Source organism: Pleurodeles waltl, chromosome 10 (genome assembly GCF_031143425.1).
Source record: "Pleurodeles waltl isolate 20211129_DDA chromosome 10, aPleWal1.hap1.20221129, whole genome shotgun sequence".
NCBI classification, from domain to species: domain Eukaryota; kingdom Metazoa; phylum Chordata; class Amphibia; order Caudata; family Salamandridae; genus Pleurodeles; species Pleurodeles waltl.
Genome location: NC_090449.1, coordinates 401,723,582 through 401,748,290, shown reverse-complemented (window position 1 = coordinate 401,748,290; position 24,709 = coordinate 401,723,582). Strand labels below are relative to the sequence as shown.

Genomic DNA, 24,709 nt, shown 5'->3' with positions numbered 1-24,709 from the left:
AGATCTATATCCCAGTTTGTTTGCATGGTTATAGTCAAATATGGTTGCTGCCTTACTCTACAATAAAACACTGCTTAGTATGAACTAGTTAACAGCAGAAGACAAAAAGCAAGTCGAATTGAAAGGGAATTGTCTGGCACCTGAGTTAATTAACCCTTTGTACCTCCACATCACAGATGGGATCTGTTGCAGAGCATTGTGAAGGAGGCAGGCATTCATGACAGTGGTTGGCGAAACAACAAAAACAACTCTTTAAAACATTATCCTCTATCCATATCCCGTTCTCATAATGGGGGCAAGCAGGAAGCCACTTGATTGTACAGTACCAGATAAGATAGCTCAAAGGCACCGACCAAACGTTAACGGTGAAAGGAAGGTGTAAATCAAAGTAGTTAGCTATGTCAGCATGAGAAACACATACAAAATTACGGCTCTTGTTAAATAAACATTGTGTTGCACAAACAAACACAGATCACTTTGCAAAAAAAAACACAAAAAAAAAAAAACCTAACCTTCAACAAAGCAATGTGAGTTTGTCTCAGTTTAGACAGGCCCTTGTGTTCTATTATCTTCTCCTGTCACACTGGCTAAACGTGGAGGATAGGAACGCAAATAATTTTAAAGGAGTTTGTGATAGTGAAACATTTCAAACAATTGGGTTTAGACCTTGTTTTTTGTCCCAAAATGAGAAAGTTGAGATGGGCTATGAGAGGCTTCATAACTGGCATCTCCACGGAGCCGACAAACATTTCCTTAAGTCTTCAAAAGAGGTCCACCAATGCGGGAAAGATGTTCAGAAGACCTACATCCAAGGTCTCTTTCTAGGTCAGGAAACCCCACCCTGCACCACAAGTGTCTCTTGAAAGCTTTGCGTTTCAGAAGCCCCCCCTCTTAATAACACCTAGTCTCTCAGAATAACACAACTTGTTCATCAATGGTTTTAGAACGGGTTAAACAGGGAAAATTGTCCTCTCAGAAAGTTTGCAGGTGACACTATGCCTCTGCAAACCTCACCCTGTGTGATGTGTTGCCTCGCATAAGCCTTTAGGAGGTTATTAAACAGCACACTAAGGACATATTACTTTTACATACAACAAATAAAATGTGTGAAGCTGGTGCCTGTGTCAGAGTGCATATTTTAAATCAAATGTTTCAAATGTCAGTTGGATGAGCGGCTGGGGCTATCTCCATACCCCAAGTGCATTCGTTCAGTTCATGTGATCCACCTGTAGATTTCAAACATTCTTCCTGGCAATGAGTACAGCTATTGGCCGCTTTCCATCTTCCCTTATACCTGATGGAAGATCCATTTAAACAAGGCGAAAGGCAGCAGAAGGGAATTTCTCTGTGCTCCATGTTGCTGGATGGACTTTACAATAATGGAGCCTCTCTTGAGTAGGCGATGCAGTGACAGTTCCTAGAAAAACTGCTAATTCTACCAGGTTCCCAGCACACGGCAAAATACAAAGATCTGAACTTTGAAATAATGCCAGTGCCATCACTACTTAAGGTCCCCCAGCTTGCTCTGCTGTATCACAATCCATTTTCCCACACGACAGAAGCTCTGCTTCTCTCTCTTTCCTGTGGAATGTCCGTTTGATGCTGCTGCTGTGATAGGTCTCCGACTGGACTGTCAAAAAGGGTGTCCCTACGAATGGCCTCGGTGACTGAGAGCTCCTGTGCAAGATCATTGAAGCGGGCAATGTAATCCACACTGTTCTCGTTCATCATACAGACCAGCTGGGAGTCAACCACCTGCAGAGAGAGATACAGAAAGTGAGCAGGGAGCTCCGACATTTGGTCACATGTTTGCTTGTAATGAAACTAAGTTTGTTCATCACAGCTATCATCAATAATATTCATGCAATGTAAAGACCTATTACAAGTGACTGGACCAAATCGCAACACAGGGAAGTAGCATGTTATGATTTTTTGTTTTTGGCAATAAACTTTTCGTGTAACGAACCTTGAACATTACGAATGGAAGATAGAAATAAAGGACTGGGAACAAGACGGTAGAGTGGGCACGCTGAAGCAAGGCACTTGGTCCCCTAGCAGCATCCTGAGGCATACAGCGTCCTGAAAAAGAACAGTGCAAAAACAAAGAATATCTGTACCCATGCTTGTGACCCCTTTTATGTAGGAGTGCGCTACGAATATACCGGAAAAACACCACCGGAATACTGAAGGCCGATGTTGAAGGCCTGTCTAGGCCTTTGAAAACAAGTTTGAGCACTGTGGTTAACGCCTACCTGGAGAACTGGGAGTTGACTAAGTCCGGTGGTCTAGCTGGGGGGCATGAAGAGTACTGCAGCAGCTGCACGATGGGTGCCTGGGGACTGCCAAGGCCCTGGCCCCGCAATGTAAGACAGGGTTGCAATAATAAACTAGCAACCGGAAACCTGGAAGTGTGCTACTAACTTCACGCATGGTGGCAGAAGCAAAATGTTGGAAGCAGTCGAGCAGCTCCAACCGTGGCTGCTGCTTGAAAGGTGCACGAGAGGAACGGCAAAACTGAGTGGTAGCAAAGGCAGTAGGGACAGAGTGGTCAGACTTGATGCACTAAGGAGGGCATCGTTAGAGTTTGTGCCTAGTGGGGTTGAGTTGCACTTGGGGGACTTAGGAAGGGGGGGATGTTGGTTCGTGGAATACAGAGAACTGCATGACTATAAAGGCACATACTAGACTTGGGCTAGATGAGCCTCTGCTTTCCCCTTTAATATGAAGAAATATTTGACAGTCACTTTTCTGGGAGAAAAATCGGACCAGCTTTGCTGTTTGATTAACTGTTAAGCTGATAGTGGGTCGGTTAGGCTGTGTACGACCTTCAGCTGGGCACAATAGATTCCCATGACCACACTGGTGACTAAAAAGATGAAGTAGGATAGTTTCCAAAGATACGCAGCAAACTAGAATGGACAAATGTACAAGTTACTTACCTTCGGTAACAAAATATCTGGTGGAGACATATTCTAGTTGCAGATTCCTAACCTTAGAGAAATTTCCCCCGGGTGTCAGACTGGATCCAGAGATTTTTTCTTCGAGCAATACCCTTGCGTGTCGGTAGATGGCATCGGTCAACTCCGCAGGCATCGTAGGCGTCATGGTCGCTGTGATGACATCGGGAGTAGTACATAGATGCTGCCCTCGCGCAGTGACATCAGTTTCTTTTAACGACACTCCACGCCAGAGCGCAGAGCCGCTAACAACATTGAGATTGGTGTGCTAGAGCTAAGGACCTGAAAGGGGGAACCCCTGTCCCTAGAAATCAGTTCGCAAGCGGGGAGGATGGGTGGGCTGTAAGGAATCTGCAACTAGAATATGTCTCTACCAAATATTTTGTTACCGATGGTAAGTAACTTGTACATGTGACAGAGACTTCTAGTTTCAGATTCCTTACCTTAGAATAGATACCCAAGCAATGCCATCCTCGGTGGTGGGCTGCGAACCAAGATCATACTAGAAAGTCCTGCAGGACCGAACGACCAAAATAGCTGTCTCGACGGACCTGACTATCCAGGCAGTAATGCTTAGCAAACGTGTGCAGGGATGCCCACGTAGCTGCCTGACAGATATCCAGGAAAGGAATTCTGCGTGCCAACGCAGTGGAAGCAGAAGTTGCTCTGGTGGAATGAGCATGCAAGCCTTCAGAAGGTTGCTTTTTGGCCAAAGAGTATCACATTTTGATGCACAGAAGCACCCATCGAGAGATGGTACGCTTTTGCACCACCTTTCCTTTTTTCGCACCCACATAGCCAACAAAGAGTTGATCATCCACCCGGAAATCTTTAGTACGATTGAGGTACAACGCCAACGCTCTTTTTGGGTCCAGGAGGTGGAGTCTCTCCTCCTCATGGGAAAGATGTTGGGTGCATAGAAGGTAGGCAAAGTGATGGACTGGCCTACATGAAATGGTATAACACTGCAGGAAGGAAGGAAGCTCTAAAGCGTAACACTACTTGGTCAGGATGTTCAGACAAGTATGGAAGTTTTGAAGAAAGGGACTGAAGCTCACTCACCCTGCGAGCAGAGGTGATAGTGACCAGAAAGACAGTTTTGAAGGTGAGGAGCCTTAAGGGACAATTATGCATTGGCTCAAAGGGGGTACACATCAAATAAGTAAGTACAAGAATAAGGTCCCACTGAGGCATGATACATGGAGTGGGGGGAAATAAGTGGGTGAGCCCTTTAAGGAACCTACTTACAATAGGAGACTGTAAGGAAATGCCTCCTTGGCATGGTTACCCCCTAACTGTTTGCCTTTGCTGATGCTAAGTTTTGACTGAAAGTGTGCACTTCTATCCAGGCCCCAGCACCAGTGTTCTTTCCCTAAACTGTACCTTTCCTTCCACAATTGGCACAGCCCTGGCACTCAGTTAAGTCCCTTGTAACTGGTACCAAGGGTCCTGATGCCAGGGAAGGTCTATATAAGGGCTGCAGCATGTCTTATGCCACCCTGGGGACCCCTCACTCAGCACATGCACACTGCCTTACAGCTTGTGTGTGCTGGTGGGGAAAAAATGACTGAGTCGACAAGGCACTCCCCTCAGAGTGCCATGCCAACCTCACACTGCCTGTGGCATAGGTAAGTCACCCCTCTAGCATGCTTTACAGCCCTAAGGCAGGGTGCCCTGTACCACAGGTGAGGGCAAATGTGCATGAACACTATGTCCCTACAGTGTCTAAGCAAAACCTTAGACATTGTAAGTGCAGGGTAGCCATAAGAGTATATGGTCTGGGAGTTTGTCAAACACAGACTCCACAGTTCCATAATGGCTACACTGAAATCTGGGAAGTTTGGTATCAAACTTCTCAGCACAATAAATACACACTGATGCCAGTGTGCAATTTATTGTAACATGCACCCAGAGGGCATCTTGGAGGTGCCCCCTGAATACCAATCCGACTTCTAGTTTGGGGTTGACCAGTTTCTGGCAGCCTGCCACAACCAGACGAGTTGCTGGCCACATGGGGAGAGTGCTTTTGTCACTCTGTGGCCAGGAACAAAGCCTGCACTGGGTGGAGGTGCTTCACACCTCCCCCTACAGGAACTGTAACACCTGGCGGTGAGCCTCAAAGGCTCACCCCCTTTGTTACAGCCGTCCAGGGCATCCCAGTTAGTGGAGATGCCCGACCCCCGGCCACTGTCCCCACTTTTGGTGGCAAGGCTGGAGGAGGTAATTAGAAAAACAAAGAGGAGTCACCCACCAGTCAGGACAGCCCCTAAGGTGCCCTGAGCTGAGGTGACCCCTCCAGGACAGTAGCCATTGGCTACTGCCCTCCCAGACCTAAACACACCCCTAAATGTATTATTTAGGGGCACCCCAGAACCCAGGAAATCAGATCCCTGCAACCTGAACCACAAAGGAGGACTGCTGACCTACAAGCCTGCAGAGACGATGACAACTGCTTTGGCCCCACCCCTACCGACCTGTCTCCAGAGTCGAAAACCTGCAACCAGCGACGCATCCAACAGGGACCAACGACCTCTGAAGCCTCAGAGGACTGCGGTGACCCCCAGGACCAAGAAACCCCTGTGAGCAGCGACTCTGCTCAAAAACAGCCACATCTTTGCAACAAAGAAACAACTTCCAAAGAACTCACTCTTCCCGCCGGAAGCGTGAGACTTCACACTCTGCACCCGACGCCCCCGGCTAGAGATCCAGAGGACCAACACCACAGGGAGGACTCCCCGGAGACTGCAACCCGTGAGTAGCCCGAGATGACCCCCCCCTGGACTCCCACAGCGATGCCTGCAGAGAGAATCCAGAGGCTCCCCCTGACCGCGATTGCCTGTAACAAGGGACCCGACGCCTGGACCAAGCACTGCACCCACAGCCCCCAGGACCTGAAGGAACCGAACCCTCAGTGCAAAGGTGACCCCCCAGGCGACCCTCTGCCTAGCCCAGGTGGTGGCTGTCCTGAGAGGGCCCCCCTGTGCCTGCCTGCACCGCTAGAGTGTCCCCCGGGTCCCTCCATTGTTTCCTATCTTAAACCCAACGCCTGCTTTGCAAACTGCATCCGGCCGTCCCTGTGCCACTGAGTGTGTGTTTTTTGTACCTACTTGTGTGTACCCCCCAGTGCTCTACAAAACCCCCCTGGTCTGCCCCCCCCCCCCGAGGACGCGGGTACTTACCTACTGGCAGACTGGAACCGGAGCACCCCTCTTCTCCATAGGCGCCTATGTGTTTTGGGCACCTCTTTGACCTCTGCACCTGACCGGCCCTAAGCTGCTGGTGTGGTAACTTTGGGGTTGCCCTGAACCCCCAACGGTGGGCTCCTATGCCCAGGAACTTGTAAGTGTCTTACTTACCTCACAAACTAACCAATACTTAACTCCCCCAGGAACTATTGATTTCTGCACTGCCTACTTTTAAAATTGCTTATTGCCATTTTAACAAAAACTGTATATGTTATTGTTCTAATTCAAAGTTCCTAACTTACCTGTGTGGAGTACCTTGCATTTTATGTATTTACTTCAAATCTTGAACTTGTGGTTCTAAAAATAAAAATAAATTAAGAAAATATATTTTTCTATATAAAAACTATTGGCCTGGAGTTAAGTATTCAAGTGTGTGTTCCTCAATTATTGTCTGGGTGTGTACAACAAATGCTTAACACTACCCTCTGATGAGCCTACTGCTCGACCACACTAACACAAAATTGAGCATTAGAATTATCTAATTTTGCCACTAGCTTACCTCTAAGGGGAACCTTTGGACTCTGTGCACATATCTCTTACTTTGGGATAGTATATACAGAGCCAACTTCCTACAGAGACTTAAAGAGTGAGGACTGATCAGGTAGCCTAAGAAAGGCGGAAATGGCAGATAAATACCCTTTAAGGGTGCCCAAAGCAGAGCCCTGCTGGGCTAAAGAAAGAATGAGCAGAAGAACCTCTGACAGAGGGGCAGAAAGGGGATCAACAGATTTGTTGGTACACCATGCCACAAATTTATTCCAACAGGCGTATACAGTTTTAGTCGATGGACGTCTGGCTGCCAAGATAACACTGAAGACTTCGGGTGGAAGGGCAAAGGCCGTCAACTGTTGCCGCTCAATCTCCACGCATGGAGGCGGAGGTTGGACAGGTTCGGTTGAAGAACCGTTCCCTGCTGCTGCAACAGAAGATCCGCTCGAAGAGGCAGTCTGAGTGGAGGATCGATGGACAAGCTCAATAGCTCTGGATACCACACCCTTTGAGCCCAGTCCGGAGCCACCAAGATGACTTGGGCCCGGTTGTTCTTTATTTTCTTGAGAACTCTGGGCAGAAGAGGGATAGGCGGGAAGGCGTAAAGGAGGCCGGAGCTCCACTCGAGACAAAAAGCGTTGACAAGTGAGTGTCGCCTTGGAAGCTCCAATGCGCGAAACATCTGACATTGCGTGTTCTCTGCAGAGGCGAACAGATCTAACCAAGGCTCTCCCCACTGCTGAAAGAGACCTTGCGCTAGCTCTGGATGGAGACGCCATTCGTGATCGGCTGTGCAGCGACGGCTGAGTTTGTCTGCTCTGGCATTGAGGGATCCCGCCAGATGTTGAACCATCAGGGTAATGCCCTGATGTTCCAGCCATGTCCAGAGGTGTAGTGCCTCCTGACAAAGGGTCCAGGACTCTACTCCGCCCTGTTTGTTGGAGTACCACATGGCAGCAGTATTGTCCGTGACCATCTGCACTACTTTCCCTTTGAGAGAGGGAAGAAATGCTCTCAACGCAAGCCTGATCGTCTGGAGCTCCAGCTGATTTATATGGAGTCCAGACTCCAGCCTGAGACCAGAGGCCTCTGATCTCTGCCTCTCCCATGTGGCCCCCCCCAACCCAGAAGTGACACATCTGTCACTAGAGAGATCTGGTTGGGGAAAGGAGAGGGATCTGCTGTGCACCCAATTTGGATTCGAAAGCCATCACTGCAGGTATTTCACAGTTCCCTCTGAAATCTGGACCAGGTCGGATAGATTCCCCTGATGCTCCGCCCACTGGAACTTCAGGTCCCACTGCAGAGCCCGCATATGCCATCTGGCATGTGTTACTAGCAGGATGCAGGAGGCCATGAGGCCCAGCAGCCTCAGAGTCAATCTCACAGAAACCCAAGACCAAGGCAGAAAGATCAGAATCATAGACTGGATGTCTTGGACTTGTTTGTCGGGAGGATAAACCCGATATTGCACTGTGTCCAGAACTGCCCTGATAAAAGGGAGCGACTGAGAGGGAGTCAGGTGTGACTTCGGCACGTTGATAGTGAACCCCAGCATGTGCAGAAGGTTCGCTGTAGTCTGAAGGTGGGAGACGACTTTCTGGGGCGAATCCGCCTTCAACAGCCAGTCGTCGAGGTAGGGGAAGATTGAGACCCCTAACCTGCGCAAATGAGCTGCAACCACCGCCATCACTTTCGTGAAAACCAGAGGGGCGCTGATAAGGCCAAAGTGGAGCATGGTAAACTAAAATTGCTCGTGACCTACCACCAACCATAGGTAACGTCTGTGGGCAGGCAGCATAGGGATGTGGAAATAAGCGTCCTGCAAGTCCAACGCTACCATCCAGTCTCCTGGGTCTAACCTGAGCCAGGGTGAGCATTTCGAATTTCTCCTCCTCGAGGAAGTAGTTCAGGTCCCGAACATCTAGGATAGGACGTAAGCCCTTGTCCTTCTTTGGTATCAAAAAGTAGCGGGAATAACAACCACGACCTACTTCTGGCACAGGGACCTTTTCTATATCTCCCTTGGCCAAGAGAGCTGCGACTTCCTGGCGGAGAAGCGCCAAATGTTCCTCCGGAAGGTGATTGAAGGATGGTGGCATGTGTGGTGGATCAGATTCGAAAGGGAGGGAGTAGCCCTTCCGAATGATCTGCAAAACCCACCTGTCCGTGGTGATATGTTGCCAGTGGGGACGTAATGGCGAATCCTGCCACCAACTGGCTGGGAGTGTGGGGATGGACTAGGAGGGTTTGGAGGCTGCAGCGGGGGCAGAGGTGGACTGGACAGACCTCTGGTTTCCTGTCCCACGGCAATGTGGGATTCCGCGCCCCCAGTCATGCATAGGCTGGCCAGCGTGCGTGGCAGGGTGGCTGTTTGGAGGACCCAACAGGGCACCCCTTCTGTGTCCAAGAAAGGGGCGAAAAGCAGACTGTGGTGGGCGAGAGGCTGAGGAAAGACCGAGGGACCGAGTTATAGCCCGGGAATCCTTGAATCTCTCCAAGGCCGAGTCCGATTTGTCTCCGAAGAGACAGGTGCCATCAAAGGGCATGTCCATGAGTGGCTGTTGGACATCCCCCGAGAAACCAGAAGTGTGTAACCAGGCGTGGTGCCGTAAGGCCACTGTCGTTGCAACCGATCTGCCCAGACAGTCGGTCATATCCAGCCCACAACGGATTGTGAACTTTGCCGTGTCTCTCCCATCGTTCACTGCTTGGGAGACGATAGTACAGGCCTCCTCCGGTATCAGTGGCAGGACTTGCGCAACCGTATCCCACTAGGAGTGAGTATAACGGCCCAAAAGGCATGCAATGTTCACAGAGCGCAGCGCCAGACTGGAGGAAGAAAACAACTTCTTGCCAAACTGTTCCAGCCTTTTGGATTCCCTATCCGGGGTGTGGAAGGGAACGGGTCTGAAGAAGAGGAAGCCTGGATAACAAACTCTCAGGTGTGGGGTGTTGGGACAGGAATTTAGGGTCGTTCGAAGCGGGCAGATGGCGGCGTGCTATAGTCCTATTCACAGGCACTCCTGTGTTGGGTTTGGACCATGTACCCAAAAGGACATCGGTGAGGGCCTCATTGAATGGTAAAAGGGGTTCTGAAGTAGAAGCCCGAGGCTGCAGCACCTCAGTCAGGAGATTAGACCTGACCTCTACAGTAGGAAGCTCAAGGCAGAGGACCTCAGCTGCCCTACTGACCACCATACCATAAGTTGCTCCATCCGCCGCGCCACGGTAAGAGGAGACAGCATGCCAGCGTCAGGAGAAGTATCCAGACCACTGGCTTCGCCCAATTTCTGTGCACAGTCCACAGCAGGGTCATCCTGGTATTCATAAGGGTCCAGGGACCCCTCCAATTCCTCCCCATATTTTTACCCATGGGAAAAAGGGTCAGAATCTGACCTGGGGCAAAGAGGCCCCACCGAAGCCGGCATTGGCTGACGCTGTTCCGACTCCGAGTCATCGGGGATAAGAATCGGGTCGACGTCGATAGTAGGCACCACCAACGTCAGGAGCGTAGATAATCCACCCGGCGCTGGGGAAGGTCTTGAGGGTGCGACTGGCGCAGAAGCAGCCAGCGCGGAACCCGAAGGCCCCTCAGTCGAACCCCTTGGACCCGAAGGCTGCGTATCGGTTGCTTAAATATAAGGCGCATGGCCTCAAACTCTTAGTTGGGCGGGGGTCGGTCTGGCTCCAGGAAACTCGGGGAAGCACAGAGCCGACCAAGACGCAGGCTCCGAGGACGGAGGCCTTGTGCGTGGACGCTCACGCCCGCATCATGTCAGCCAATGGACGGGGTGAAGTCGGAGAGCGATGGGACTTCTTCTTCTTCTTCCCTTGACCCGTGGATTTAGAAGAAGACGAGTGATGATGACTGAGACCGATCTTGGAGACCTTCCTCTCGAGCGAGACCGGACCTACGCGGAATCGAGTGCCGGGCCGCCATTGGCTTTAGGGACCGCTCCCTCAAAGCCTTCGGGTGCATGGCCTGACACTCGGAGCACGACTTAGGGTCGTGGTCGCGCTCGAGGCACCACAGACAAACACGATGAGGATCCGTCACCGACATCGTCCGATGGTAGTCCTCACAAGGCTTGAACTTGGTCTTCGGGGACATCCTCGACGCACCAAAGTCGCACACAAAAAACTCAACAAAACGGTCAAATTCGCCCAAAAAATAACCTAGGGTAGCTCTCTCCGTATCAGCGAGTGGCGCAGAGGGAAAGAACTGACGTCACTGCGTGAGGGCGGTGTCTATGTACTACACCCGACGTCATCACGGCGACCACGACGCCTACAATGCCTGCGGAGTAGACTGACGCCACCTACCAACGCGCAAGGGTATTGGTCGAAGAAACAAATCTCCAGATCCAGTCTGACGCCTGGGGGAAAATTCTAAGGTAAGAAATCTGCAACTAAAAGTCTCTATCAGATATACAGTGAAAGCAGAGTGTGGCAGGGTTGCAGCGGAGCAGGGTGAGGAGACCTAATGGAGCTGGTCAGTGAAGCCTACAGCGACACACATTCTGGAAGCAATAGAGAAATCTTGACAGATAATGGAAGGAAACATAGGCACCATCTATGTGGGGGTGCTCCTGATAAGGGTAGATTTTTGCAAGGTAAATTAAATAATTCTTGAAATGGAAAACATGATGGAAGAGTTGATGGCCAAAGTGGCAGCCTTGAAGGTCACAGTGAAAACGCTACCTGAGTTGGCACCTCTCCTGTGTAGACAGTGAGAAGGAACAATCACATTGAATAATCTCTGATTTGCAGGCTTTCCCAAGAAAGTAAATGGGATCTTGGGAGATGTTTTTAACAGATATATCAAAGAGGTGCTTTAATCAAAAGAACTGCCCCTGCTTTTTAGTGGAGAGGACCCACAGGGCACCGGAAGGGCCACCATCATGGGGGAGGGAGGGGGCGCTAAGAGACATAATTTAAATCAGACGTGTATTTCTGGACTACATGCAGAGGATTCTGAAGATGAGAAAATCCTTTGAGTCAGTAATCAAAAACTTGGAACCATGAGTTTGAAATCTGAAATACATGTGCCTTTATCCATCAAAGTTGTTTTTTATACACAGACTTGTCACATTTCTTCAGTAATTCAGAGGAAGTGTGGGAATGGCTCGAGTCAGGATACAGAATAAGAGATGTCCACAGGAGAACTGATTACTAGAAAAGGCATAATGGCCATCAAACAGTCACTAGCAATCTATCTAGGAAGGATACAGAAACAATTAATACAATGACTACAAGTAAAAGCCCAGCAAAAGTGGTAGTAAGCAACAATGTATTATTAGAAAACAGCGAAAAAATATATGCCCGAGATACACAAGCATGACAAATCTCAAAACGGAGACTGATGCAGAACTGGAGGTGTAAACAACAATATGAAAAGATGGAAGCACAACACAAGCTGAAGAATATTGATATTCATGTGTAAATGCACTGATCAGAATTATCTTGTAAAATGTACATGGGCTTAACAACTATGCCCAAAGACACATTGTGCATACTCCAGACAACATGAGATGGAAGAGGCTATCATTCATGAGACGCACATTACTAGGTCAGAAGCAAAATAAAAGGTGGGAGCACAAGTATACTCTACCATGTAGTCAGCATATGCAAGAGGAGCCATGATTTTGATAGCCCCTGGAGTATCATTTATACTTCCAAGTATTAAATTAAACAAAGATAGTACGTATGCTGTGGCCTATTGGTTGCTTAATGGGGAGGAAGTATGTATGGCCAACACACATGCAACCAAAGCCAACGACATGGACTGTGCCAGCTGCTGATGCACAGGTTGGAAAGGTTGATGTCTCCACTGTAGCTCAGAGGAATAATCCCTAAGGCTACTGTATATTGTTGTTGTACCTGGCTGGTGGGAGACAAGAGTCCCAAGGATTTTGCTGTGGTTCAACGATCAAAAATCGTTTGTGTTGATTCAGCCATCTCTCACTACAATCTGGAGCCATCAAAGGGCATGTCCATCAAAGTCGCTTAGTCATCTCTTGAAAACTTGGTTGATCTTATCCATGAGTGCCTTGTAAGCACTACATTGGTGCCAGCAGCTTTGCCAAAATAGCCTGTGGTATCCACATCAGGACAAAAGACATTTGTTGGCGCGTCTTGGCCATCATGTTTAATTTCAACCAGTGAGGCTCTGTCGTCTTCCAGGATGGCTGGCAAGATCTTGTTGGCCATGTCCCACGAAGCAGGGTTGTACCTGTCCAGAAAGCATACTGTGTTCAAAGATTTTATTAACCTGAAAAAAACATTCTCTTTCTGAAGGCATCAATATTTTCCACTCTGTATCCAGAAGATGATCTCCCGGAAATGTATTAGGAGTGACTTAACCTATCTGATAGAGACTTATAGCCACAGATTTCTTTTGGATTTTCTCCAGGCATCAGACTGGATCTGGAAATTTTTCTCGAGCAGTACCACTGCATACCGGTAGGTGCATCATTCGACTTCACATGGTGTCACCAAAGCAGACAGTGACGTGTGAGGTGCCTATAAAGGCGCCACTCCAACGAGCTGACATCAGTTCTTTTCTTCAAGTGCAAGTCACTTTCTACCAGTTAGTCACTTTCTGACTAAACTTTTTTCGACTTTTTGTCAAAGTATTTTAGAGATCTTCTCTTGGTGTGGCAGCGATGTCATCCCTGAAGACAGGCTTCAAGCCTTGCGGCGCCTGTCACCACTCGATGTCTGTGATGGACTTGCATCCTGTCTGCCTTTGGTGCCTCAAGAACAACCACAAACTGAAGGCCTGCTCAGATTGCTGCACCCTGAACCCAAAGGCCTTGAGGAAGCAATCCCTCAAGCTCCTCCTAGATGTGCGACGCCCCGACGATCTGACCCCAGTCGACAGGAAGGTTCTAAAAGGGGTTTTGGAGTCCGAGATCTTCGTCGCACTTGAAGTCGTCAGGTCACTCAGGTAAGTCACAGCACAAGAAGAAGAGCAAGAAGTTGAAGAGGTCATTGACTTCACCTCATTTGTCGGCCAACAAGACGAGGGAGAGTTGGCATTTGAGGCCTGGCTCCGCGTTTTTGTCAGTGCCTGGGTCAGCTCCGTGCTTTCCAGAGTTCCCTGGGAGTCGGTGTGACCCTCAACTTCAAGAATGTTATGAGGCCATGCGCCTCATTTGAGCGGCCCACTCCTGCTGGCATATCTACGGGCCAGTGGGTTTAGAAGGTGCCCAAATTGGATCTACGCCGGCAGCTCCGGCACCTGTCTGGCCCTTTGGATCCACAGATAGATTACGACGTGCCACCTCGACCTTTCCCCAGTGTTGATCCAGATGTTGATGCTCCCAGCTCCTGTGGCGCCATTTCCATTCTAATCCCCAACTCTGACACAGACTGGGAAGGGCGCTGTCCAATGGTGACTACAGTGTCCAATGGTGACTCCAGCATCGATTGGAGCCATACCTTCCAAGATGGAGTCTAAGCCATATTCTTATGGGCTAGGACTCAGGGAGGGAGTCGCTGGACCCTGAAGAATATCAGTCTTTTGACACCAATATGGATTGGTGTGAGAAGGAGGCAGCTTCATTTGCAATGGTGGTGAGGAGGGTGGCTGAAGTCCTGGACGAAAGCCTGCCCTCTGTGGCAGTCAAGACGAACGTCTTGCCGGAGCTGCTTCTGCTGGGAGTGACTTCCTCTGAACCACTCCTCCCATTTAATGAGGCCTTTACTGACATTCTGCTTGGGACCTGGTCCAAGCCCAGCACAGGGGCTCCTGTGAATTTGAATGCTCACTGACACCACCTCGCTCCAGGGGACCTCAACTTCCCTACACAGCACCCTACCCCTGAGAGCTTGGTGGTCTAAGCCTCTACATGAATTAGTTTTGTAAAGCGCACAGCTACCAATTTAGGGTTTCCCGGCACTAGGCCAACGAGACAGTGACTGCATAATCCTAAAACTAGAAAAGCCAAGTCTTTAAGTTCTTACGGAAGACTGATAGAGTAAAACAGTTCCTCAGAGAAAAAGGAATTGAGTTCCAGAGTTTGGGACCTAGAACCGAGAATGATTGGCCTTCCAAGCGAGACCGACAGGACCTGGAAACAGTGCACAAGGTCATGAATTGAGATCTCAAGGAACGAGTAGGAGAATAAGGCTAAATGAGCTTCTGAATACAGCATGGTCCGACTTGCACACTTGCCTTAAACACACAACACGGTACCTTGAACTGTATACGTTTCAGAATAGTGAGCCAATGAAGCTCACGAAAGAGCTGAAAGGTAGGAGCGGACAGCAGAAGGCAGAACAGAAGCCGAGCAGCTGCATTCTGGACCTTCTGAAGACACTGAATGGAAATATGATCAATGCTCACATAAAGAGCATTTCCATAATCCATCTAGGGCAGAACCAGCGCCTGGATCACTGTTTTTTGAGCAGAGAAGGGTAGGATCCAGATAATGCTCCTCAACCATTTTAGTATGGCAAAGCAGGACAATATCACTGTGACCACTTGAGGGCTCATAGAAAGCTTTTCATCCAGGATAAAGCCCAGATTTTTTACCTTGGGAGAAGGAGTCGGAAGCAGACTCAGGCAAGCAGGCCAATGTTGTGGATTTTTAGGGAGGATCATCACCTCTGTCTTGTTCCCATTTAATTTAAGCAAGTTGTTCCTCATCTAGGTTTTGATGGACTTCAGGTCCAGGTTAAGACTGGAGGGGTCCTGTGTCTGAGAAGATGACCAAGAAAATTTGATTTGGGTATTGTCAGCCAATGAAGAAAGGGTCAAGCCACACTTCTCCACAATTTTCGCCAGTGGCTAAACAAATATTAAATAGTAGCGGGCTGAGCACTGAACCTTGAAGGACGTCAGACACTGCTTGCCAGACACTGCTTTGGCACAAAAAACCTGAAAGGATTGATTAAGCAGGAAAGAGGTCAGTCACGCCAAAGCACTATCAGCAAGCCACACCGATGTCAGCCTCTCAGTCAGAACGGCATGCAACACAGCATTGAATGCCGCACTCAGGTCCAAAAGAACGAGGGCAGCAGAACAATCCTCATCCAGGAGCGGTCTAGAATGGTTAGTTACTCCAAGAAGGGCGGATTTGATGCTGTATCCAGCCCTGAAACCAGATTGAGACGGGTGGAATATGTTGAGATTTTCCCCATACAATGTCAGGGAAGCATTCACATGTTTTTCCAGGACCTTCAAGAGGCAAGGCAGCAGAGATACACCTGTAGTTTGACCAGATGTTAGGGTCTAGGTTTAGCTTCATCAGTGGCAGTACATTTTGTGTTTCCAGGAATCTGGAAAAAACTTTCTGCAAGGAAGAGTTGAGTAGATTGACCATAATCTGAATGATATTTAAATTTATCGATCCATAAATTGAAGGGGGTAAAGGGTCCAATGGTGAGCCCGATTTCAAGGACTGAAAAAGCCTTAGAAACTAGGGTATGCCCAGCACTGGCCATGAGCCCAATTTGCTCGAATGCAGCTTTGCCGCAGATACCATGCAATCAGAAAGGATTGGGATGAAATTTACTGTCAGATCTGTGCTGCCAGAGGGAGTGGTTAAGGGGCAATTAAATTAAAATGTATGCCAGCTACCTTTTTTGTGAAAAATAATGCCAACTCCTACCCCTACTCCCAAAGTAAATCCAGGCACATTCCCTACCATAGCACCAGATCGGGAATCCAAGAGGCTGGAAACCTTAGGGAAGAAGATGTTTTCTTACACTAGCCTGGCACTGCAGTCTGTAAACACTGTATGCCTTTTGGGCCGCTAATCCCACGCTTTGTAGGATACGGTTGTGCAGGTGCTGCCAATAGTTAAGGAGAAGGCCCAGGCCATACTCTCCTAGGCTGCTGCCGACAGGAGGGACAAAGCTAAGTTCACGATCAGATGTGGACTGGATACCACAGACTCACTCAGCAGAGTGATTTCATTGACAGTGGCCTTATGGCGCCACAACTGGTTGAGGACAATTGGCTTTTCTGAGGATGTCCAAGCATTGCATATGGACATGCCTCTTGATGGCTCCTGTCTCCTTGGAGACCAGGCGGATTCAGCGCTGGAGCACATTAAGGACAGCAGGGCTATAGCCAGGTCCTTGGGCCTTTCCATGCCCCCCTCATCACCCCCAATACCCCCTTCGCTCTTTTTGTGGCCATATAAGGGGCTTCAAACCACATCTATTACCTCTCAGGCACTGCAGCATGCAAGCTTCCCAGCCTCTGTGAATTTGAGTACATGGAACCCACAGACCACGTGGGTTGGGCAGCTAGAGGTCAGGCCAGGCCCACCCTTCCCTTAAACCAGTGACACAGCCTCCAAACCATTCTAGTCTGACCCTCTTACAATCATGGGTACGCAGTGGGGATGGGATCAGTCATCACCTGTCCCACTTGTGGTCTATCAAATCAGACCAATGGGTTCTGTAGACTGACCGAAGGGGCTACTCCCTCCCCTTTGTGACTATCCCTCCCCATGCTACCTTCTTGCAACAGGCTGACAGAGGACCACCTTCCCCTCTCCGTCAAAAAGTGATGACTCTTTTGGCCAAGGGAGCCACAGAGAGGGTGCAGATGCCAGAAGTAGGTCTTGATTGCTATTCCCGCTACTTCCTGGCACCCAAAAAGGACGGAGGCCTTTGACCTGTGACCTCTCAATCTCTTTCTCAAGCAGGAGAAATTCAAAATGACAGGTTTCTGCCCTCCTGATGCTTGACCAGCTCAGGCAGAGGACGGCAGAACTAAGGAATTCCTGTGGAAGAGGGAGGTAACACCATCTCCCTTGGAAATAAGTGTGAGAAGGCTTGGGAGGGGTAGCCTCCCCAAGCCACCAGTATGCTTTGAAGAGCACATTTGGTGCCCTCCTTGCATAAACTGGTTTGCACCAGTCCAGAGACCCATGGTCCCTGGGCTGGCACAAAACTAGACAATGGAAAGTGGAGTGACCACTCCCCTGTACATCACCACCACGGGGTGGTGCCCAGAGCTCCTCCAAGTGGCCACCTCATTCTGCAATCTTGAATCCAAGATGGGCAGAGGTCCCTGGGACCATCTGAGTGGCCAGGACAGGCAGGTGACTTCACAACACCCCTCCTGATAGGTGGTCACCTTGCAGGTGACCAAGCCCCCTTTTATGGCTATTTAGGGTCTCCCTCTTGGATGGGTCCTCAGATTCAACGTGTAAGATTCCAGCAGGACTTCTGTGTATCGTTTACCTGATCTTCTGGCCACCGGAACCGCAACTGGACTCTTCAGGAACCGACAATCTGCAACTCCAGCGACAACTCCGCTTTGCAACATTGTTTTCACAGCTCCTTCCAGCAACTGCAACATTTCCCTGGCTGTGCACTCTCTGTGGTCGACAATACTCCAGCCTGCACCAAGAAGTAAGAGGTAATCTCCCTTGGAGTGAAGGAGTCACTCCTTTGCATCTGCAGCCACCAAATGCAACAATGACTGGCTGTGTTGATCTGTTCTCCTGAACTGTGTGGAACCTGCATCACGGGTGGTGGTCTGGAGTGGTCCCCTTGGTTCGCTCTGTCAGCTGTCAACATGGGAGACGGTAAGCCCTTGCCTCTCCTTGCAGGACAGTGCCCCTGTGCACAGCAACTCTTGCAGCTACCAAGGCATGTTTGCTCTTGCTCCAGGGCGTCTTCAGACTTCATGTAGCCCTGGCCCCCAGCACTTCTTCTTGCCAAGCTTAGTCTCCCCTCTGTTGTTCCAGCGACGTTGGACTTCTCTTCAAGCATGCTGAGTGGGCCTTACTGCGACTTGCTGTGCCTGCTGCCAGTGGGTTGCCTGTGGGGGCTGCATCCTCTTTTGGTGACTCTGAGGGTCACCCGGACTCCCCTCCTTGGGTCGAGTCCCCTGGGCCTTGCTGGTCCTCTTCAGTCTTGCAACTCATCCTTTTCTTCTTTTGCATTTGCAAAGGCTTGGTGGTGGTCTGCCTGCACCACTGACCCACTGAAACATGACAGCCAATGTGGAACACCACTTGCATTACTTCAGGGACTCCTCTTCAGCTCCTGTGCTGCACAGCTGGTCTTCTTCGCCCCCATCGACCTGATCCTGCATCCACAGAAGGGTGGGTAGTGGCTCCTGCAACCACCGGACATTCCATCACAAACTGAGCTTGGTCCCCTTCCTTTGCAGGTCCTCTTCTGCCAGAATCCACCTTTGAGTTCCTCCAGTCTGGTCTGGGTCTTGCACTATCCTTTTCCTAAGTCCTCCATATCTCTCCTCTCCTGGTCGCTGGGGGTCACTGGTATTCACCTCTTGGGGTTCCTAGTTCCTCCAGCTTCCCTCCAACGATTCCACATCCTTGGGTGGGGGACTGTATCTCGCATTCCACTTATTTAGTATATAGTTTGGCCCACCCCTAGGGCCTACACTGTTTTCTAATTCTTTTACCAGTGCTTGTTGTTTTTATGCTCCTTACTGATTACTATTGCGTATATAATTAGTGTGTTTACTTACCACCAGTTGGGGGGGGGAAGGGGGGGGGGGGGGGGAGAGACTGACCAATAGTATTCTAGTATTTGTGCCACTAAAATAAAGTACCTTTATTTTTCTAACACTGTGTGGTTCTTTCATGTGTGTTAAGTGCTGTGTGACTATAGGTGTACTGCATACGCTTTGCATGTCTCATAGATAAGTCTTGACTGCTCATCCACAGCTACCTCTAGAAAGCCCTGGCTTCCTAGACAATGCCTATGATGCAGTAATAGGGGATACTTGGACCTGGTATAAGGTGATAACAGAACAGGGGCTCACCGCACACCAGACCAACTTCCTACAACAACAGCCTAGGGTGAGCCCGCCTTCAACAGCCAGTCGTCAAGGTAGGGGAAGACAAACCCTGACCTGCATGGATGAGCTGTGACAACTGGCATCACTTTGGTGAACACCCGAGGGGCGCCGGCAAGGCCACAGAGGAGGACGACAAGCTGAAGATGCTTGGGGCCTAGCTTGAACCGCAAGTAACGTCTGGGGGCAGTCAAGACAGGAATATGGAACTAGGCGTCCTGCAAGTCCAACGCTACCATCCAGTCTCCAGGGCAGAAAGAACCTGAGCCAGAGTGAGCATTTTGAACTTCTCCTTCCTGAAGAAGAGATTGAGGCACCAGAGGATTAGGACAAGACAGAAGCCCTTGTCATTTCTGGGCATGGGAAAGTAGCTGGAATAACAACTACAACCTACTTTTGGCACAGGAACTCTCCCTATGGCTTCCTTGGCCAAGAAAGCTGTAACCACCTCGCAGAGAACTGCCAAATGATCCTCTGTCATCTGATCGCAGGATGGTGGCATGGATGGAGGAGTAGTCTCGAAGAGGAGGAAGTAGACCTTTTAGAATAAACCCACCTGACGTGATGGACTGCCAGTGGGGCAGGTGAGGGCGCATCCTGCCCCCAACTGGTGGGGAAACGTCACACTAGGAAGGTTTGGAGGCTCCAGAGGAGGGAGCAGTGGACTGGCTAGACCGCAGGCCCCCATGATCCAAGATGACAATGGATCCCACATCCATAGCTACACAGAGGCTGGGCAGAATGCACAGTGGCTGGAGGGGAATGGGCGTGGCGGGACGCCCTTTTGGCAGCCACAAAAGGGGCAAAAAAACAGACAGAGGGGCAAGGAGCAGCTCTGAGAGGCCTAAGGACCTGGCCGTAGTCCGGGACTCCTTAAAGTGCTTGAGTGCTGAGTCTACTTTGTCCCCGAAGAGATGGGTGCCATCAAAGGGCATGTCCATAAGAGTAGATTGGACATCCCGCGAAAAGCCAGACATCCTTAACTAAGTGTGGTGCCTTAAGGCCATCGTCAGTGCAAACAATCTGCCCAGTGAGACAGTCATATCCAGTCGACATCGTATTGTGAACTTAGCTGCATCTCTCTCCGTCAGCAACAGCTTGGGAGAGAATGGCCCGGGCCTTCTCTTGGACCTGTAGCAACACTTGTGTAACCGTGTCCCATAAGCTATGGGTGTAGTGGCAAAAAAAAACATGTGGTGCCACAGACAGCAATGGCAGGCTGGAGGAAGAAAAAATCTTCTCAAGATGATCCAGCCTCTTAGATTTCCTATCCGGGGGTGAGGAAGGAATGAGCCTGGGAACATGGAGGCTTGGATAACCAAGCTCTCAAGGGTCAGGTGTTGCGTCAGGAACTGGGTCATTTGGAGCTGGTCTATGGCGGTGGGTGATTGTCCTGTTCACAGGAGCCCCTGTGCTGAGTTTGGACCAAGACCCGAGCAGGACATCAGTGAGGCCCTCATTAAAGGGCATAAGATGTTTATAAGCAGAAGTCCCAGGCAGAAGTACCCCTGTCACGTGCATAGGCCTGACTGCCACTGAAGGCTCAACATCTCTCTGCTCTTCTTACCACCATAGAGTAGAACGCTTCTTCCTCTGTAACCATGGAAGGGGAAGGGGGGGAAAGCATGTCAGTGTCAGGAGAAGTGTCCAGGTCCGTCCGCCAGTCCATGGGCTCTTCAAGCTGGTATTCCAAAGGGTTCAGCGACCACTACTAATCCTCACCATAACCCAACCCAAGGGAATAAGTGTCAGTATCTGACCTAGAGAGCAAGGTCCCTGCCGAAGTCGGAGTTGGCGTCTGTAGAAAGTTGGCTCTGTATATATTATTTCAAACTAAGAAGAACAAGTTACTTACCTTCGGTAACGAGGTATCTGGTAGAGACTATCTAGCTGCAGATTCCTTACCTTAGAATTCCCTGGCGTCAGCTTCGAATCCGGAGTTTTTTCTGAGCAGTACCCTGCGCGCACGCCGTCGGGCGTCGTCGTTCGGATCCGTGTGTGTTGACCAGCTCCGCGTGCGTCAGCGTCGTTGGAGCCGTCTATGATGTCACGGTTGTCTATATAGACGCCATCTTGGCACGCGTACGTCAGTTCTTTTCCACAACCTCCCACGCCAGAAGCCCAGAGTCATGGAAGAACCAACCATTATGTATTTTACCTCTTTGACTGTTTGAAGTAAAAATTATTTCATGCCTTTAAGAAAGGCAAAAAATGGCAAGATCAAAAATATACATATGTACACATATATATACATATCTACATAAGAAAGTTTTCCACAGAGTGGGGCGGCTTGGGCGGGTGTAAGGAATCTGCAGCCAGATAGAGTCTCTACCAGATACCTCGTTACCGAAGGTAAGTAACTTGTTCATCTGATAGAGACTTCTAGCTGCAGCTTCCTTACCTTAGAATAGATACCCAAGCTATAACCCATGGCTGTGGGTCTGAAGGAGATTTTTACACCAGAAAGTCAAAACAGACCGGGCAAAATACCCCTCTCTTCTCACCTGACTATCCAGGCAGTAGTGTTTTGAAAACGTGTGTAAAGAAGCCCACGTTGCAGCCTGACAGATGTCCACTACCGGTACGCCACGTGCTAACGCAGTGGTAGCAGCTTTCCCCCTAGAAGAATGAGCTCTCAAGTCCTCGGGAGGCTGCTTCTTCGCCAAATCGTAGCATATTTTTATACAGAGAACGACCCAGCGCGAAATTGATAGTTTCTGCACTGCCTGACCCTTCTTTGCACCAACGTACCTCACAAAGAGTTGGTCGTCCACCCGGAACTCTTTAGTGCGGTCAAGGTAGAACGATAACGCTCTTTTTTGGTCTAGCCGATGGAGACGATCCTCTTCCTTAGAGGGATGCGGTGGTGCAAAGAAGGTGGGCAGGGTGATATTTTGACCCAGATAGAAAGGGGTCGCCACCTTGGGAGGAAAGAGGCACGAGTTCTGAGAACCACTTTTTCAGGAAAGATTGTGAGATACGGCGTTTTTGATGACAAAGCCTGTAGCTCACTAACTCTTCTGGCAGAAGTAATTGCCACCAAAAAGGCTGTCTTAATAGTGAGCAGCCGAAGAGGACAGTTATGCAAGGGCTCGAAGTGAGCACACATAAGGAAGGTAAGAACCAAATTAGGATCCCATTGGGGCATTACGAAAGGCACAGGTGGGAATAAATGTACAAGCCCTTTCAAAAACCTCTGTACTATAGGTGATTTAAACAGAGATGGTTGATCGGGCAACTGAAGAAAAGCCGAAAAGTATGCAAGATAGCCCTTGAGAGTCCCCAAGGAGGAACCCTGCTGGGCGAGAGACAAAATAAACAAAAGGATGTTAGACAGAGAAGAAGAAAGAGGATCGATAGACCTCTCTGAACAATATGAAACAAAACGTTTCCAACGGCAGGCGTAGATCGACTTAGAGGGACACGTGGCTGCCAGAATGACAACACAGACCTCGGGAAGGAAGTCATAAACCATCAACTGTCGCCGCTCAATCTCCACGCATGAAGGCGCAGAGTTGACAGGTTCGGGTGGAGAACCTTCCCCTGCTGCTGCGACAGAAGATCCTCCCGAAGAGGCAGCATGATTGGAGGACCGATGCTCATTTTGAGAAGCTCTGGATACCAAACTCTCCGTGCCTAATCCGGAGCCACTAAGATTACTTGATTTTCTTGAGAACTCTGGGCAGAAGTGGTATAGGCGGAAAGGCGTAGAGGAGGCCTGAACTCCACTCGCGACGAAAAGCGACACCTAGCGATAGCACCCTTGGAAACTCCAACGTGCAAAACTGCTGACATTGCGCGTTCTCTGCGGAGGTGAACAGATCTAACCAAGGCTCTCCCCCCTGCTGAAAGAGTCCATGCGCCACCTCCGGATGGAGACACCATTCGTGATCCTCTAAGCATTTTCGGCTGAGTTCGGCTGCTCTGGCGTTCAGAGAACCTGCCAGGTGTTGTACCACCAGGGTTATGCCCTGCTGTTCCACCCATGTCCAGAGACATAAAGCCTCTTGACAAAGGGTCCACGACCCCACACCGCCCTGCTTGTTGCAGTACCACATTGCGGTAGTGTTGTCCGTGAACACCTGCACCACCTTCCCTTTCACAACAGGAAGAAATGCTTTTAATGCTAGCCGGATCGCCCGAAGCTCCAACAAGTTGATGTGGAGCCCGGATTCCGCCGGAGACCAGTGACCCCTGATCTCCACCTCCCCCAGATGGCCGCCCCATCCCAGAAGTGACGCATCTGTCACTACCATTAGATCTGGTTGGGGAAGGGAGAGGGGTCTGCTCTTGACCCACTCACAGTTCACTAACCACCACTGCAGATCTTTTGCAGTCCCCTCCGAGATCTGAACTACGTCGGTAAGATTTCCCTGATGCTGTGCCCACTGGAACTTCAGGTCCCACTGCAGAGCCCTCATGCGCCATCTGGCATGCTTGACCAACAGGATGCAGGAAGCCATGAGTCCCAGCAGCCTCAGAGTCTGTCTCACCGAGATCCAGGATAGAGGCCGAAACATCAGAATCATAACCTGAATATCCTGGACCCGCTGATCGGGAGGATAAGCCCGATACTGCACTGTGTCCAGAACAGCTCCGATGAAAGTGAGCTTCTGAGAGGGAGTCAGATGTTACTTCAGCACATTTATAGTGAAGCCCAGTGAATGCAAGAGGTCCGTGGTCGTCTGTAGGTGGGTGACGAGAGCCTGGGGCGTAGGAGCCTTCAACAGCCAATCGTTAAGGTAGGGGAAGACAAATCCCTGACCTGTGCAAATGAGCTGCCACCATCGCCATCACCTTTGTGAACACCCGAGGGGCACTGGTGAGACCGAAAGGAAGCACGGTAAACTGAAAGTGCTCGTGGCCCACCTTGAACTGCAGGTAACGCCTGTGGGCGGGCAGGATAGGAATATGGAAATATGCATCCTGCAAATCCAATGCTACCATCCAGTCTCCTTGGTCTAGGGCAGACAAAACCTGAGCAAGAGTGAGCATCTTGAATTTCTCCTTCTTGAGCAACAGATTGACGTCCCTTAAATCCAAGATAGGGCGAAGGCCTTTGTTCTTTTTGGGAATCAGAAAGTAGCGGGAATAACTACTGCCTACTTCTGATATCGGGACTCTCTCTATGGCTCCCTTGGCCCAGAGAGATGTAACTTCCTCGCGGAGTAAAGCTAGATGGTCCTCCATCAGCCATTCCTTTGTCGGAGGGATAGAAG

At 49.8% G+C, this 24,709-nt stretch overlaps 1 protein-coding gene across 2 annotated transcripts in view; it reads right to left on the bottom strand.

Moving 5' to 3' along the window:
* Positions 1 to 1,393: 1,393 nt before the first annotated feature.
* Positions 1,394 to 24,709, bottom strand: part of CRAMP1 (cramped chromatin regulator homolog 1) — a 982,369-nt gene continuing 959,053 nt past the window's right edge. For both annotated transcript variants that reach the window (XM_069210635.1, XM_069210634.1), the window contains exon 21: positions 1,394 to 1,755. In XM_069210635.1, the coding sequence (XP_069066736.1) occupies positions 1,534 to 1,755 (222 nt within the window). In that variant the 3' untranslated portion in view covers positions 1,394 to 1,533. The remainder of the gene's footprint in view (positions 1,756 to 24,709) is intronic.